The sequence below is a fragment of the Tachypleus tridentatus genome, chromosome 13, assembly GCF_004210375.1.
Source record: "Tachypleus tridentatus isolate NWPU-2018 chromosome 13, ASM421037v1, whole genome shotgun sequence".
NCBI lineage: Eukaryota > Metazoa > Arthropoda > Merostomata > Xiphosura > Limulidae > Tachypleus > Tachypleus tridentatus.
Genome location: NC_134837.1, coordinates 175,372,794 through 175,390,012, shown reverse-complemented (window position 1 = coordinate 175,390,012; position 17,219 = coordinate 175,372,794). Strand labels below are relative to the sequence as shown.

General features: G+C 31.5%; 1 protein-coding gene across 1 annotated transcript in view; it reads right to left on the bottom strand.

Moving 5' to 3' along the window:
- The window catches only part of LOC143240512 (ubiquitin carboxyl-terminal hydrolase 9X-like), a 144,622-nt gene that overhangs the window by 11,696 nt on the left and 115,707 nt on the right, over positions 1-17,219 (bottom strand). Inside the window, 9 exon segments of the mRNA XM_076483046.1 lie at positions 1,315-1,418; positions 5,209-5,382; positions 7,568-7,716; positions 8,235-8,322; positions 8,519-8,660; positions 11,272-11,363; positions 11,552-11,727; positions 13,274-13,448; positions 16,493-16,568. Of these exon segments, the coding sequence (XP_076339161.1) occupies positions 1,315-1,418; positions 5,209-5,382; positions 7,568-7,716; positions 8,235-8,322; positions 8,519-8,660; positions 11,272-11,363; positions 11,552-11,727; positions 13,274-13,448; positions 16,493-16,568 (1,176 nt within the window).

Below are 17,219 nucleotides of genomic sequence, written 5' to 3'. Positions count from 1 at the left end.
AAAGTGGTAATCTGTATAAAAAAAACAACAGAATATCAGTAGTTTTGCGTTTGTTGTAAAGCACAAAGCCACACAATGAGTTATTTGTGCTGCACTAAAACTGATTTTTAGCATCATGAATCCAGAGAGTTACTGCTTAATCACTGGCAGGCTCAGCACAGAATTTGATTGTTTGTTTGTTTTGAATTTCACACAAAGCTATACAAGGACTATCTACACTAACCATCCCTAATTTAGCAGTGTAAGACTAGAGAGAAGGCAGACAGTCATCACCACCCACCACCAACTTGTGGGCTACTTTTTTACCAATGAATAATGGGATTGACAGTGACATTATAATGTTCCCATGGCTGAAAGGCCGAGCATGTTTGGTGCGACAGGGATTTGAACCCGCGACCCTTAACCAACCTGGCCATGCCAAGCCTTCAGGATCTTGAGAAACACACTTTAAAGTAGTTTTTGGACAACAAAGAATCATAAAATACAGCTTAAATAAGTACTGGAAGAGAGAAGAGCAGCCTAAAGTTGTCTTGCAAAACATAAAACCATGAGAAGTTTAAAGAAACCTTAGGAACAAAATGAAGTTGTCTAATGTTACTTTGGGAAATGAAAAATCTCAAAAAATAAACACACTAGAGCAGCTTTAATAAACAAAAATTGTATAAAAACAGGGAAAAGAACCACAAGAAGGGCAATCTAATGTACACAAAATGGGAGTCTAGGACAACCCTGGTACACAAAATCACACATACACACTAAATAAGCCTTGGAAAACTTTAAATGCCAATACATAACCAAACTAATTGTAAATAGGGACTAAAACCTCAGCCAACTGCTGCAGTCATGTTAAAGCTTGGGTTACTTGTTTTGTTGTTTGTTTTTCCCAACTTCAGATTATTTCTCATTATTCTAGAGAATATTTTGTTGTTAAAATTCCTTTATGATTTATTTTTTTTCTGAAGGGTATTTGTAAAGACTAAAAGAATTGCAACTAAGTGCAGATCACAAGTTCACAAACAAATGACAGTGACTAGTTGTTTGCACAAATAAATACTTGTGTTATATTTTGTAAGTACTTACATTATTCTATATTTATAATCAGACAACTACAATTTTCAAGATAAAAAAAAGAGATAAGCAGCACCAGTAACTTTGACAAAACAGCAGGAACAAATGGTATGTATACAAAAACTGTGGCTAAAACTACATGTTGTAAGAAATAAGTATGGAATGATGGTCAGACTGATACAGGGATACAATATTCTTGTAACAACTGTACTATACAACTGAATTATTACAATCATTAATACTCACCTAGTCTTATTATAAAGAATATCAGCAACCTGAGGCTGTATTGGCATTATGTAGTTAGTACAGACCTGGTCACCAGCATGGGGATTAGGGAGTGGCTGGTTCTCCTGAAATAAAGATATGTTTCTGGAAAAATTCTTCACAAGTAAATTTCTTGCATATGTAGAGAGCAAAATATACACACTAACTATTACTCTCCACATGGGCTTGGTCAGTTTGATTGACCACATGATCTCTTTGTACTCAGTCTTTATAGATTTAATACTTCTAACCCAATACAGTATATACCTTCACAAAATTTGTCAGTCTTTCAGTTAATGTTATGTCCTTCACAAAAAAAAAAATCATTTTTCTGTGAAGTATTTTTCATTAACTAAAATAAAATATTTGTTCTGAATAGTCCAACTGTAAAGTGAATTTCATATTAAGATCAAAAACACTTCATTGCAAATTTCCTTTGTGTAAACCCTAAAACCAACTAAGTATATTTCAAATGTTTGTTTTCATATTTTACAGTTATATCTTAACTTCTCAACATTGTCTCTGTATCAGAGCAGTCAATTTGACTAACATCGTAACCACAAAAAAGAGGGAGAGAGAAAGAAATCTATATTACCTCTTTTTTCTTTCTAGAATGACTTCAGATTTTAACATGAAACTACACTTGTTTATCTCCCTTTTGACTGTCCTTTAAACTGTATCTTACTACTGTCTGCACCATTACAAGTTGTAAATCAAATTGGGAAGATGCAGGTAATGTTATGCTATTGAACTCCATTACCTGCAAGTTACTCTGAGCTGCTCACATGCATGCTTTATGAAATATTTTTATTATTTACTTTACCTAATATAATATTTATAAACCTAAAAATGATGCTCATTTTTACATTTTAATTATTTTTATAATATTAAATAAAGATATAAATATGTAGAACAAGAAATAAAGTACTAATTCCATCTTATTTTTTCTTGCTCTTAACAGCCAATGACATTTAACTCTACTTTTCATATACTAATGGTAGTAATGCACCAAGTAATGTTTATTTAATTACATAATACAGCAAGGAACATAAGGTAATAACATGTAAGAAGTAGACTTCTCCTAACTCTCAAAATTATTTTGGCTTTTTTACTTAAAAAAAAACAAAAAACATTACAAATTCATCCAAGATAGTTGTTGTGACTCCTATGGGAACCAAAGTTGTATCACAAGTAAAACTATTATTTCTCTGTTCAGAACAGATCCTTATACAATAATGGTTATAAGAAATATATAATTAAATGTAAGAGAGACCTATTAACAAATTCTGAAAGAGAGGACATGACATGTGGGTGTGGCAGGAGGAGTTTGATTTTCTATTTGATAACTCTGTAACCAAACAAAATTGAAGGCTATAAAAAGTATAGTTTGACCAGAAATGACAATTTTATATGGAGTAATTTATGTTTTGAAGGGACAGTAGCTAAAAAGAAACTGTGTCATGTGTTTCACACTAAGGGAAATTTAGGATTTTCTAAAATACTACCTCATAGAATTAAGTTTGTTTGTTTTTGAATTTCATGCAAAGCTGCACAAGAGCTATCTGCACTAGGCATCCCTAATTTAGCAGTGTAAGACTAGAGGGAAGAGAGCTAGTCATCATCACCCACCACCAACTCTTATTAACGAATAGTGGGACTGACCATCACATTATAATGCTCCCACGGCTGAAAGGTCAAGCATGTTTGGTGTGATAGGGATTTGAACCCGTGATCCTCAGATTATGACCACCTGGCCATGTTGAGCCACAGAATTAAGAACTTAAAACTTTTATACTATTAAAATACGGATTATTAGCTAAGATGTTATGTTATACTAATTGGTATAACATAAACAAAAAGCAGCTCAATAAAATTTTGAAAGTAAGACACTAAAACATTGTGTTATGTACAGTAAAAAATGCCTATGGTAGTAGGGTTAAAAATATAAAAATGGTAGAAAACAATACTGTTAAATTTTAAGACAAAGAGTTTTAATATATTAAAAAAAAGTCATTGAAATATTACTTCACTAATAATGTGAGAATATTTGAAAAGTTCCTACAAATACTAGAGAAATAAAATCATGAAATTATCTTAAAATTTAAAATAAAGATAATTTAACTTTACAAGAATTATGTTTAAAAATAAGGTCATCATTTTACATGGAATTTCTAAGGTACATACAGATTGTTTAGCTACAACTATAGTTTAAAATGCAGATATACATCATCATGAACTAGCTGGTTTGGGGGCTAAGTGTTTGGAAAATTATACTTCTACTAAATTACACAATTAAATATAGTTTTGAGCTTTCTAATGAAATGAAAAATTTACAGTTTAATAAGAATGTCTACCATGCACATCTTGATGTTGAACATCCGTACCCTGACATTCCTTTATAATTGATTAGCTGGAGCACCCACCCATTGGATGAGTGAAATAAACACTTATTTGTATTAAGGAATAGGAAATTGTTTGTTTTTATTTCTTAACATAATAAACACTAAAAGTACCATAAAAATACTTAAAGGTACCAATACTGAAAAGAAAGACATAGTATTTTCATGAATTCTAACAGGAGTGGCTATACATTTCATTCTACTACTGAGGGATATATCGGTTTTCCAAAATTAGATACGAAATTATTAATATTTTTTAACACTTTAACCTAGTACTTAAAACAACATAATACTAAACTGAAGGACTTTCACAAGAGCTCTATTATCTCACTGACAGTTTTTTATGGAAAAATCAAAATGAAATCAAGCATAATACATAAAACCTTATTATTGTTTGTTTGTTTTTGATTTTTGTGCAAAACTACATGAGGGTTATCTGCACTAGCCATCCCTAATTTAGCAGTGTAGGACTAGAAAGAAGGCAGCTAGTCATCACCACCTACTGCCAACTCTTGGGCTCCTCTTTCACCAACAAATAATGGAATTGGCCATCACATTATAACATCCCCATGGCTGAAAAGGCAAGCATGTTTGGTGTGACAGGGATTTGAACCCACGATCCTCAGATTACGAGTTGAGTGTCTTAACCACCTGGCCATGCTGGGCCAAATAAAACCTTATTAAATGGCATGTTTGATTGCCACAGCTGGTGAAATATAAACTTACCCATAAGAAATAATTGTCTAATTAAAAAAATGAAATTTATATTAATAGTTATTAATTAATAACTAATGCATTTTTAAACAATATAGCTATAGATTTACCATGTCTGTTGGAGATAAATTCTTAAGTACTAACAAGTCTTTATGATTTGTTTTCAAAAGAAGATATGATAAGTTTGTTATTTAAAAAATTAAAATACATGAGCCAAAAACAAGCAGTACTAGCCTATACTACAACCTTCCTGTTGTTGGCAAATTTTTACTTAACAACAATTTTCTTGAAAAATCAACAACAGAATAAAAACATTTCAACTGTTTTTTTACATACTGAATTCAGTCATTATTTCTTGGTATTAAATTTAAGCAAGCCACTAAAGTTCACACAAATGTGGGGAATTTCTGTGATACCTACAAACCTTCCAAGTCTTTTAAAGTGGGATTAAATTTTGTTTGTAAATTTTTCTTCTTTATGCATTATTAAACATTTTACTGTACAATGCAGGAATACTGGCTGAAAAAATCACAAATCAGTAGGGAGGGGGGAACACCATAAGAGACTGCTACTTCTACAGTTCTGGATGGTGAAGATTAGATCAAGGGTTTTTCTAATAATAAATAAAAACAGGTACAGAAAGTGATGCTGGTATAAAAACTAAAAGATTCTAGTATCTTGACAAATTAATAAGGAAGCTTTTAAGATTTTTCTATATAGGCATAAGTGGAAACTAACTTTATATAGCTGCCTTCAGGCTTACCTGCACAGAAGACTGGGTTTTACAGGATACATCACAACATCGAACTAAAATACTGACTACTTGATGTAGTTTACCCAGTTCGGCATATTGATATCTAATGGGTGGGCCAGGACCCTCATCTAAAGCCACCAGCATAAAAGTAGCTGGAACATTCAACTTCAGTAATTGTGTCCTCTAGAAGAAAAAGAATGGTAATGAGGTTTTCAGTCCTCTCCTGATCTGATCTCTAATAATACAGCAACACACCAAACTATTCAACATGTTCACTGCTGATCTCTAATAATACAGCACACCAAACTATTCAACATGTTCACTGCTGATCTCTAATAATACAGCACACCAAACTATTCAACATGTTCACTGCTGATCTCTAATAATACAGCACACCAAACTATTCAACATGTTCATGGCTGATCTCTAATAATACAGCAACACACCAAACTATTCAACATGTTCACTGCTGATCTCTAATAATACAGCACACCAAACTATTCAACATGTTCACTGCTGATCTCTATTAATACAGCAACACACCAAACTATTCAACATGTTCACTGCTGATCTCTATTAATACAGCAACACACCAAACTATTCAACATGTTCACTGCTGATCTCTAATAATACAGCACACCAAACTATTCAACATGTTCACTGCTGATCTCTAATAATACAGCAACACACCAAACTATTCAACATGTTCACTGCTGATCTCTAATAATACAGCACACCAAACTATTCAACATGTTCACTGCTGATCTCTAATAATACAGCAACACACCAAACTATTCAACATGTTCACTGCTGATCTCTAATAATACAGCACACCAAACTATTCAACATGTTCACTGCTGATCTCTAATAATACAGCAACACACCAAACTATTCAACATGTTCACTGCTGATCTCTAATAATACAGCAACACACCAAACTATTCAACATGTTCACTGCTGATCTCTAATAATACAGCAACACACCAAACTATTCAACATGTTCACTGCTGATCTCTAATAATACAGCAACACACCAAACTATTCAACATGTTCACTGCTGATCTCTAATAATACAGCAACACACCAAACTATTCAACATGTTCACTGCTGATCTCTAATAATACAGCAACACACCAAACTATTCAACATGTTCACTGCTGATCTCTAATAATACAGCAACACACCAAACTATTCAACATGTTCACTGCTGATCTCTAATAATACAGCAACACACCAAACTATTCAACATGTTCACTGCTGATCTCTAATAATACAGCAACACACCAAACTATTCAACATGTTCACTGCTGATCTCTAATAATACAGCACACCAAACTATTCAACATGTTCACTGATGATCTCTAATAATATAGCAACACACCAAACTATTCAACATGTTCACTGCTGATCTCTAATAATACAGCAACACACCAAACTATTCAACATGTTCACTGCTGATCTCTAATAATACAGCAACACACCAAACTATTCAACATGTTCACTGCTGATCTCTAATAATACAGCAACACACCAAACTATTCAACATGTTCACTGCTGATCTCTAATAATACAGCACACCAAACTATTCAACATGTTCACTGATGATCTCTAATAATATAGCAACACACCAAACTATTCAACATGTTCACTGCTGATCTCTAATAATACAGCAACACACCAAACTATTCAACATGTTCACTGCTGATCTCTAATAATACAGCAACACACCAAACTATTCAACATGTTCACTGCTGATCTCTAATAATACAGCAACACACCAAACTATTCAACATGTTCACTGCTGATCTCTAATAATACAGCAACACACCAAACTATTCAACATGTTCACTGCTGATCTCTAATAATACAGCAACACACCAAACTATTCAACATGTTCACTGCTGATCTCTAATAATACAGCACACCAAACTATTCAACATGTTCACTGCAGATCTCTAATAATACAGCACACCAAACTATTCAACATATTCACTGCTGATGTATAAACTGTTGCTCAAACAAACAACCTTAAAGGTACTTTAAAAGCATGCTGAGTTGTATTATCGATCCTATACTGCTAATTTCTTGAGAGAGATTGTTCAATGGGGATTAGAATATTACTTACTTTGGCACACAGATCAGCTCATAAAACAATGCTCAACAGTGTAAAAACAACAACAAAAAACACACACATTGCAAAAAAGTGACACTATGATGGAAGAATACTTCATATGTTGACATACACCATCAGTTATGTTAAAAGATCAAATCAATCATTGGTGTAAAACATATCTCTGGTATTCCAAGAACATGGATTATGTACTGGTAAACATCTTTACAAATTACTAATGAAAGTCAAATATCATACCTCTGCCACTCCTAAAGAAGCATACATCACAAACAAGCTAAAATACTGTGTCAAGTGTCGACCATACTCTGACACTTCTTTTCTCAGCAAGGAGAGAACAGCTTGCAGTAGGTGATCAGACAAAGATGCACTGGGATCTGGTGGAGGGGCTGTAGTAAACAAGTTAAAACATTTTAAACAAACAAGAAAGTTATGAGAAAAAAGTTGTAAAGCAAATACAATTGTAATTCTTTATTACTCGAAAGTTTTATTCTATATTCAAATCCAAATTTCTAGAATGACTTTTAAGTCTAACTGTAATGATCTCTGCTAAAAGTAAAAAGTAGTATCTGTGTGTTCACAATCAACATTAAACAGATGTAAGAAATAAAACTGAGTAAAGATAATACTTGAAATAACACTTATAACACTACTATGAAGTGATGTAGCACCAGAAGTACATATAGATTAAAGTACTAAAATCCATTAAACCTGAGCACCTTTAACAGCAGAACCTCCTCCTTTATCCATCATGAAAGTCAGTCTACTGAAAATGCAACAACCATAAAAATACTGATGACATTAAATGTGTACATTTATTTATGTTAAGATAATATTTTAGCTTAATAAAGAAAGAATTTTAATAGCCAAGTATGGAGGAAGTAAGCCTAGCAGCCCATTAACTTACAGGTAAAATATACAGGTGTAGGACAAGGTCCATCTTGAAGAGAAAAGTGAGCTAGAAACACTATGATCTTCACAAAGGCACTACGGACCTAATTCGTAAAAAGAACAGTAAGTAAAATATTCATCTGGTACTATAAGTAAATACTGTGGATTATTAGGTTTTAATTTTAAACAAAAATGCATGAACTGTCATGAAAATTAATTGTTTTTAAATACACTGAAATAAAAAATAGGTAATGTATACAGAATTTGTCAGAAATACTGCACAAGTCTTCTAAAACACACCTCCGAACTTGGACATTCTAAGAGATATTCACAAAATCGCTGGGGATGAGCAAACAAAGCTGCATTTGCAAACCACCGTCGTGCACTGCGGCTATTACGAAGATGTATACACAGAGCATCATACCATTCATTGGCAGGACCTCTGCAAAAATATAATTGGAACAAATTGAAAAGTAAAATTTTAAAAGTCTTGTCTAACAAGATCATAGTAAACTAGCATAAGTATATCTAAGTAAATCATATTTCTATTTATAGTAAACATTTACTGAAGAAGCAAATTACCACACATTTAGATTTTCTTTATATTTATTTATTGAATGGAAAAAGACATAAAATGATCCCTTATTTTTGAGAGATCTGTTTCCACTGACCTTCTGGAAGAAATTAACAACCATAGTGTTGTAAGCTTTAACTGACAAATTTACTTCAGTGTTTTACAGTTCTGAAAAATAAAACATTTAAGCTTTGACATCACCCTCTGGTAAAATCTTATGAACCATTGTACTTCTGTTTAATTTAAAATAGGTCCAAGTCAATCATGTCATCTGAACCTTTAGATCCAGTATTAAAGAATATGGCTACAAGTTTCAACACCATCACATGCCCTCTTAAGTCCAACTGGTTCAGCATCAGCATAATCTTTTACTATTATTTACAATACTCCCCAAGTAGTGTCCACGATAAAATAAAACATGGTTGTTTCATACATTTACATCAAAACATTGTTCACTCATTTTGAAAACTTTCAAAATCTTCTTCTGCATCACTGAAAACAAGTTCTGACAGTTCACTCTTACTTGTCCTCAAACAATATTATCTTTGGTGCAGACAATTGCATACATCCATAATCTTGTTCTGTATCTTCTATTTTACAGTATTTAGATGTATCATGGTTTATATAGCTGAACTGTGTTAAGGTACTAAAAGAAATGTTGGTACTATGACGATTTCATCACTTGTATCTTTACACCCTAATTTACCCAATTAATTTCTTTAAGCTATCTTTTTCAATCTCCATCAAGAAACATTTGTATCAGATTTCAAAAAGTAACTTAACCTGAACATTTGGAGACAAATCTGGTACTTTACCTACTAAATCAAAATGTGTTATTTCTTTGTTCAACACAATCAAATTTCACTGTGATATCTTTGATTTAATAAATATGTACAAAACTTCAACTTCGTTACTGTCAAAAAAACTTGTTTTCAACCAATACTTTACAAGTCTCTAACCACTTTATGCTGTTAACCAAATATTGTGGCAGTTCTCGCTACTCTAAATCAACAAAAACAACCGAGTTAATACAGTTTAGGTTGGTGGCTCATACCATTGTTCATCATGCTTTGACAGTATCATTAACTAATATACATTTATGTTTAACAAACTCCTCAATGAAAAGTTAATGGATCAATGCACATTAACAGATGAAGATAGCAAATGACTGGAACAATAATTTATATTATAGAGCTAACTATATTTTGAAAATTAACCATACTAGATTAACTCTTTCAGCACAGGCTTGGCTCCTTGGAGCCCCACCTAGTAACCACTTTGTACTAAATATAGTTTAAGCTTTAACTTTTAAATTAATAAGCATATCTTTAAAAATGTTGCATATTATCAGTAAATATTATAAGGCTTTCATATGCAAAATATCAGATTTTAAATAAAAGTTTTAAGTTTTTTTAAATCATGTTTTTCTTGTGCCTTTCTGCTTTTTTGTATGTTGACTATCCAACATGCAAAGTAATTTTTATTCATCAGATAATTTTCAAATTTCAGATGTGAAGTCTTCATAATATCCAGATAATAATCAAATACTTCTTACAAAAAAATCTTCATATTTTATCTGTTATTTTCACTAACAAATTCTTTCTATGGGTTCACTTGATTTTACTAATCTTGTATCCACCAAAATAAAATTATGAAATAAATATAAATTATGCTTTTTTTTGTTGAAGAATGATTACAGATCATAACACAAAACAACTGTTTTATCTAAATAGCTGAAATCTCCTAACAATACCTATTTATATTATTTATATACATTTGTTGATTTTACTTTATTTACCTTCTAGCTACACCTGACCAACATTACAGAACTTGTATTGATGTAGCACATGTGCAATCATGCTATCATATCTAAGAATATAAATCTGGCCTTTAGGCTTTACAAAGTGACCTTTTTGCCTGTGTTTGAGTGGACTAATACTAAGTAACATACACTGACATTTCACACATAATATATATATATATATACATTATTATTTCCAAACAAGTTCTGAAACTCATTTTTCTCAAAACATAGAACAGTAAACAAAGGCATATTGCAAACAATTATCTCTTCTAATTACAAAATTTGTATTCATTTGCTGCTAACCTTAGGTTGCCAAGCCTTAACATATTTTGTAAGTGATTGTAATACCTAATGTGAACCAGCACTGCATTCAGCAAGCCACCTGATACAAAAACTGATACTTGGGTATGTTTTTTAAATTAAGAAATTAGTTTATATATAATACTAACATTTGAAGTATAATCTATAATTTGATACCAAACCAATTGACATAAATTAATAAAACAGTAGTTCAATAAAATTTTTAATGCAAGTGAAGTGCAGTGACATGGCCTTTGACAATTGACAATACAGTTAAAACATAAAATCAATGCACTTCACACAACAACATAAATTCTGGACAGCAATTATACTGGATTATTTATATGCTGTAACAAAAAACAGCTCTTTACAAACCTCAAATTTTTTTTTGTGTGAAATCCTGTAGTAAAAAGAAACTTGGCAGCTAGTTGCACACTTATCATGGCTAGTTCTTCTGCTTCTGGGGACTAGAAGAGATCAAGTTCATTCTCTTAAATACACATATTACTAGTACTTCATCATCTGAGTCACATTATATCACATGCATTCCTGTGAAATAAATATAGAGGAAATCTCAACTGTTTCACTTAATAAAGCAATGATTTAAAAGAAAAAATATTTAAAATTACAAAGAATACAATCTCAAAAACCATACCAGCTTGTCTTGTCCTGGTTGAGGGGCAACATATGGTGCATTACAGCTGATTAGTTTCTTCATGAACTGAAAGTACTCACTACTGAACTGGTTTCTGTTGTGCATGAATTTTGTATTTTGCCGTCTAACACTCTGTTCAATAGCTAACGGCATCCTGATACTATGGTTTTTATTATCTGTTTAAATAGAGTAAAAATGTCCAAAAATACATTTATATCTACTGGTTAAACAACTAATATAACAGATCTACAGATGCAGAAAAAGTATTCCTAAAAATAAAGAAATTATATAAAAAATCTCAAAGTTGTTGTTGTTTGATTATTTGAATCATTGTCCACATTTTAAAAAAATGTTTATTCTTCCACCTCTATTTTCATTAGCTTTATTATTAAGAATTGCATTATCATAAATCTAATACTTAACAGATAAAATACTCCATACAAAAGTTGATAATGAGTTTCAGACAAGATAAACATCAAAACTACCACTACAATTATTCAGTTTCATAACCAGAATTATTCAATGACAATGTTATTCATAAAACACATATGTTTTAAGTTCCCCATATAAGTCAGGGCAGTGAACTATTTATAAACACGAGTTTTTCCTTTCATGTGCAGAATACACACATATTAGGCATTTCTCACCTCTTTAATTTTGTAAAGTTAACTTTCTTTATTGAAATTTCACTTCAAAATTGTCAACATTTTCATCTAGTTACCTACTGCTATGAGTCATTCCCAAGAGTATCACATGCACTTTTCTGTAGCATGAACTGCTGTAAAGTTAGAAAATACGATAAAAGGTATATAATGATCTTTTCCATTATTTTTCTGTTGGAACAATCAACAGTGTTGCAGGTAATGCATGCATCCTGATAGGAAGTAGGGCATTCTCAAGTCAAAGACCTTAGTCTTGTAAGTAAAGTTTTGTTTAAAATTTAGGTTAACTAGTTCTTCATAACCCTGTTATCAAGTTCTTAGTCATGAGTTTTGAGAGAGCTAACAAACTAAGTAAAGGTGCTATCTTTTGTCCTGTGCACTTGTCAATTAGAAACTATTTCACAATATTTTACAAATTCCCTAGTTTCCTTTTTTTCTCAAAACTCAATGACAAAAAAACAACAGAGAACTCAGTTTAACTCTGAAATATATTTCATGCTCATACCTCCTGTCATCTTGCAGATCTTACCTGATTACTGTTAGAATAAATTAATTTATGGTATTAGACTACACATTGTAATATCTAAAATAATGTTTACACCTCAAAAGCCATTACTGCCACTATGTTATAAAAGTAATTCAGGTAATTTAAGCACAAGTCAAAAACCAATAATAATAAAAAAAAAAAAACTTTAATATGATGCTAAAGCTACATAACCATATTTACAGTCCCTTATTATAAAAACAGCTACATATGTACTTGAAAAGTAAATCCAAACAAAGTCTGTTTTCCTTCACATTTTTGGTAACTCTACATTGGAGATAGACAACTTACAATAGCAATTCAGGTTTTCTTCATTTATCAATAATACCAAAACATTTAATGACTCTTATCTACAAGTTTCATTTTCTACTTTACACAACACATAGATTTTTAATGAAGTACTATACTTAGTTGTGACAAACTGTTGTTAGAAAAAATGATAAAACTCTGTCAAGTAAAAATGGTGATATATTAGAGATAATTCCTAAGTATTTACAAGTCATTGACAAATCCTACCTAAAGAAATTTTATGCAAACTGAATGTTAAACTATTAAGTTCTACATCTTGGCGTCGATAAAATAGGATGTATGCATTCCACCAACGTTTCTGCCTCCTGTAGGACATGCGTTTCAACATGTGGTCAAACACTTCTCCCATGTATTCGCCCCCAAAGCACTGATTTTTCATTTCCTTCAATCAAGTAGAAAAAACACACATATATATCACTTGGTAAAACAAACACAAAAGTTTAGAGCAAATGTCTTCTATCAGCATTTTATATAATAATAAATTAAAAAAACAAAAAAACCTCAAGGAATGTTATGAAACACATTCCACTTTAATATAGGGATTTTAAAATCTTTCAGCACTAAAAACTTCATGACAAAGCAAGACTTTGGATTAAAAAATTCATTTGGATCATCATTTCAATACTTGTATCAAATTTGCCTTTAATGTCAAGAACATTAATAAGATAGAAACAAAATAGGTTTGTGGTGATTGTTGCATACAGTTTAATTAAAACATACCAGAAATTATCTTTCTCTTATTAACTCTCTCAGCAAAAATATCTCTCTTCATCTCAAAAATATCAGGTATGATTTGTGTAATCTCTAAGACCTTCTAAATTCATTTCAATGTTTGTTTACACTAAAACTTTACATTATTTTTTCAACCCTAATTCTATACAAGATTGGTCAATTTGATTGACCTTATAACCACCAACAAAAATGTCAAAATAAATAATCTTTTTTCTTTTAGAATGATTTCAAATTGTAACATAAAACTACAATTATTTATCCTAAGTGGCTTCAAATTTGTAACTGTATACATCTATTTTTAATTAAACTGTTTTGTTACCCTTTGAACCATGTCTAATTACTGTTCAAAGTTATAAATTACTCGGAGAACATGCAGCTCACCTTATACTGTAGAATTATATTACCCACAAGCTACTCTGAGCTGATCATGAGTGTCTTGTAACATTTTTATTATATTATTATTAATTTTACCTAATCCAATTCTTACTAACCTAAAAAAACAACAATTTTTTACATTTTAGTTAATTTTATAATAATAAAGAATAAACATGAAGAACAAGATACAGTTACCCAAGTCTCATTTTTACTTGCCATTGATTGATGAGGACAACTAACCTTATTTTATTTACACTAAAGACAGTAATGCACTTTTATTTAATTAAATAATTCAAAGAACATAGAATAATAATATGCAAAAATATCTAGCTGTGCAACATGAGCCATTACAAAATTATCTAAATTAGTTATTATCTTTCCCATGGGAATGAAGCTTGAACTAATAGTTAAATTGACAATTCTCTATTTAGAAAACATTACATAATACATCTTTTGATAAAGAAAAACCTTGGCCCTCTGAATATTGGTTATAGATAACATACAATTAAATGTAAGACAGAGTTATTAACAAATCCTGAGGGAGAGGATGTAAAAGGTAGATGTATTGCACTGTTCAAAAAATAATGAGACTTTTATATTAAAACTTTAGTCATTTAAAAGGGACAAGAAACCTGTCTCTTTTATGACTTTATATATAGCACTGCAAAATTAAAGCTTTCTTCTATTCATTAGTACTTTTATTATTTTCTGTAATTTTGTTTCCTTTATTTCAGACCTTTACAATTAATAATTGAAAAAAAAACACACACTTGAGAATCTTTTTTTTTTTGCATGAATTCATTATGAATACATTCATAATGTAACAGCTTGCAATATCAACTAAGCATGGGGTGAAGGAACCACCTTCGAATGTACAATACAGCACTGGTTCCAAAAGTTTCTTGATGGAAATAAGTCTTGAGAATAAGGTGGCGGAGGATGCCCTTCTTCTGTTAAAAACAAACAACTAAGAGCATTAGTTGAAAGAAACCTGTGCCGAACTGTTCGAGAAATAGCACAAGAATTGGGTTTTGGCATCTCAAACACATTGAAAAAGTGAAAAAGCTCAACAAGTGGGTTCCACACAAACTCGGTGAAAATCGGATAAACTGACATTTGGAACTGTGCTCTATGCTAATTTTGCACAACAGAAATGAACTATTTCTTGTTTAAACCGACATCTGCAATAAAAAGTGGATCCTTCAGTACAACAGAAAGCAATGTGTGTAATGGCGCAACTGTGAAAAGACCCCAAAACACTTCCTAAAGCCAGAGTTGCACCAACAGAAAATTATGTCATTGTCAGGTGGTCTGCAGCTGGTATTATCTATTACAGCTTGTTCAACCAGGGCCAGAATATCATTGTGGAGATTTGCTGTCAACAATTGGACGAAATGCATGAAAAGTTGTGTGAAAAAATGCCGGCATTAATCAATCAAAGATGACCAATCTTGCTTCATGATAATGCTCAGCCATATGTTGCTCAAGTGATGTTTGAGAAGCTCAAAAAATGGGACTACAATATATTGCCTCATCCTCCTTACTTCCTAAACCTGTTGCCCACTGACTAACTATTTTTCAAGCACTTGCACAATTTTTTACATGACAAAAGGTTCAATAATAGAACAGTAGCAGAGAATGACTTCAGAAAATTTTTGAGTTCTTGTATTTCAGAGTTTTATCGTCAAGGCATGAATAATCTTGTTGGCAAAAGAGTGTAGATTCACTAAGTTCTTATTTTAATTAATACAGTTGCTTTTCAATTTTTTATTTCTTATCATAATAAAGTTGCTTTTCAATTTTTTTATTTCTTATCAAAGTTAAAATTTAAAATCCACCATTATTTTCCACACAAATAACAGCAAGAGGGATCCGACTTTCTGTTTGATGACTGTACCAAAAAAACTGAAGGCTATTAAAATTATGGTTTGTCAAAGGAATTACAGTTTTACAGTGAGTAATTTATGTTAAACTTCATATTTATTGAAGGGATGGTGGATAAAATATAAATGAGGAGATGCCTAGAGAAAACGTCATGTATTACACTAGGGAAAATTCAGGATTTTTTAAAATACTGCCTTATAAAAATTAAGAACTGAAAACTTGTATACTATTAAAATATGGACTATTAGCTAAGATTTTATGCTATACTAATTGGCATAACATAAACAGAAAGTAACTCACTAAAACCTTGTGATGTACAGTGACGAATGTTTGAGGCAACAGAGATAGTAACACTATTTCTTCTGTGACTGAATAAAACATTTCATGTTTTAAACATAAAGATTCAAAGAAATATCAATAAGAAAAAGTTCTCACCTCATCATCTTCCATCTTCCACTCAGAAACTTCACCATCATCAAACTTGTACCACCGTCGTGTTCCATCACTATGCCTTATAATACAAACAAACAAAAATCAAAAACCTCTCTATTTTTACATAAGAACAATAAAAATACAGCATAATAAAATAAATTACAACATCAACAGCAAGCATGACTTTTACTAATCCCACAGATGCTCGTTGAAAGCTACATTACACATCTTTTAAAATTTCTGATACCCATACTCACTGCTGCTCAACAATTAAATTTTTTGACAACAAATAACTTCATGTATACCTTGCTACTGTCAAATTTACATAACTAGTTTGAGTACTAACATTATTTCCAAATTTTTCTCAAGTGCCATCAGTTTCTGGAAGCTATGATATGAAAGACAAACAGGAACTGACAAAGCAAAATGTTTATTTCTATGTTTTCTAGACAAGCTTTAAAACACAAAGAAATATTGAGAAGGGCTACAAAAAATCTAGTACTTTTAAACAGGTGGATCCATAATGAAACTTTGTAGAATGGATGGCAACTGCCTGTTGTGGAGACAACTGTAGAGGACAACGTTTGGAAAGGCGGAAGACTATCGCAACATCATCCTCTACACTTGTATCTCTACAAAAAGCAGTTGCCATCCATTCCACAAAGTTTCATCCTCAATACTCTTCCTAAACTATCTATCAAAGGTGGATCCATCTTTTTCAGGTGGTAAA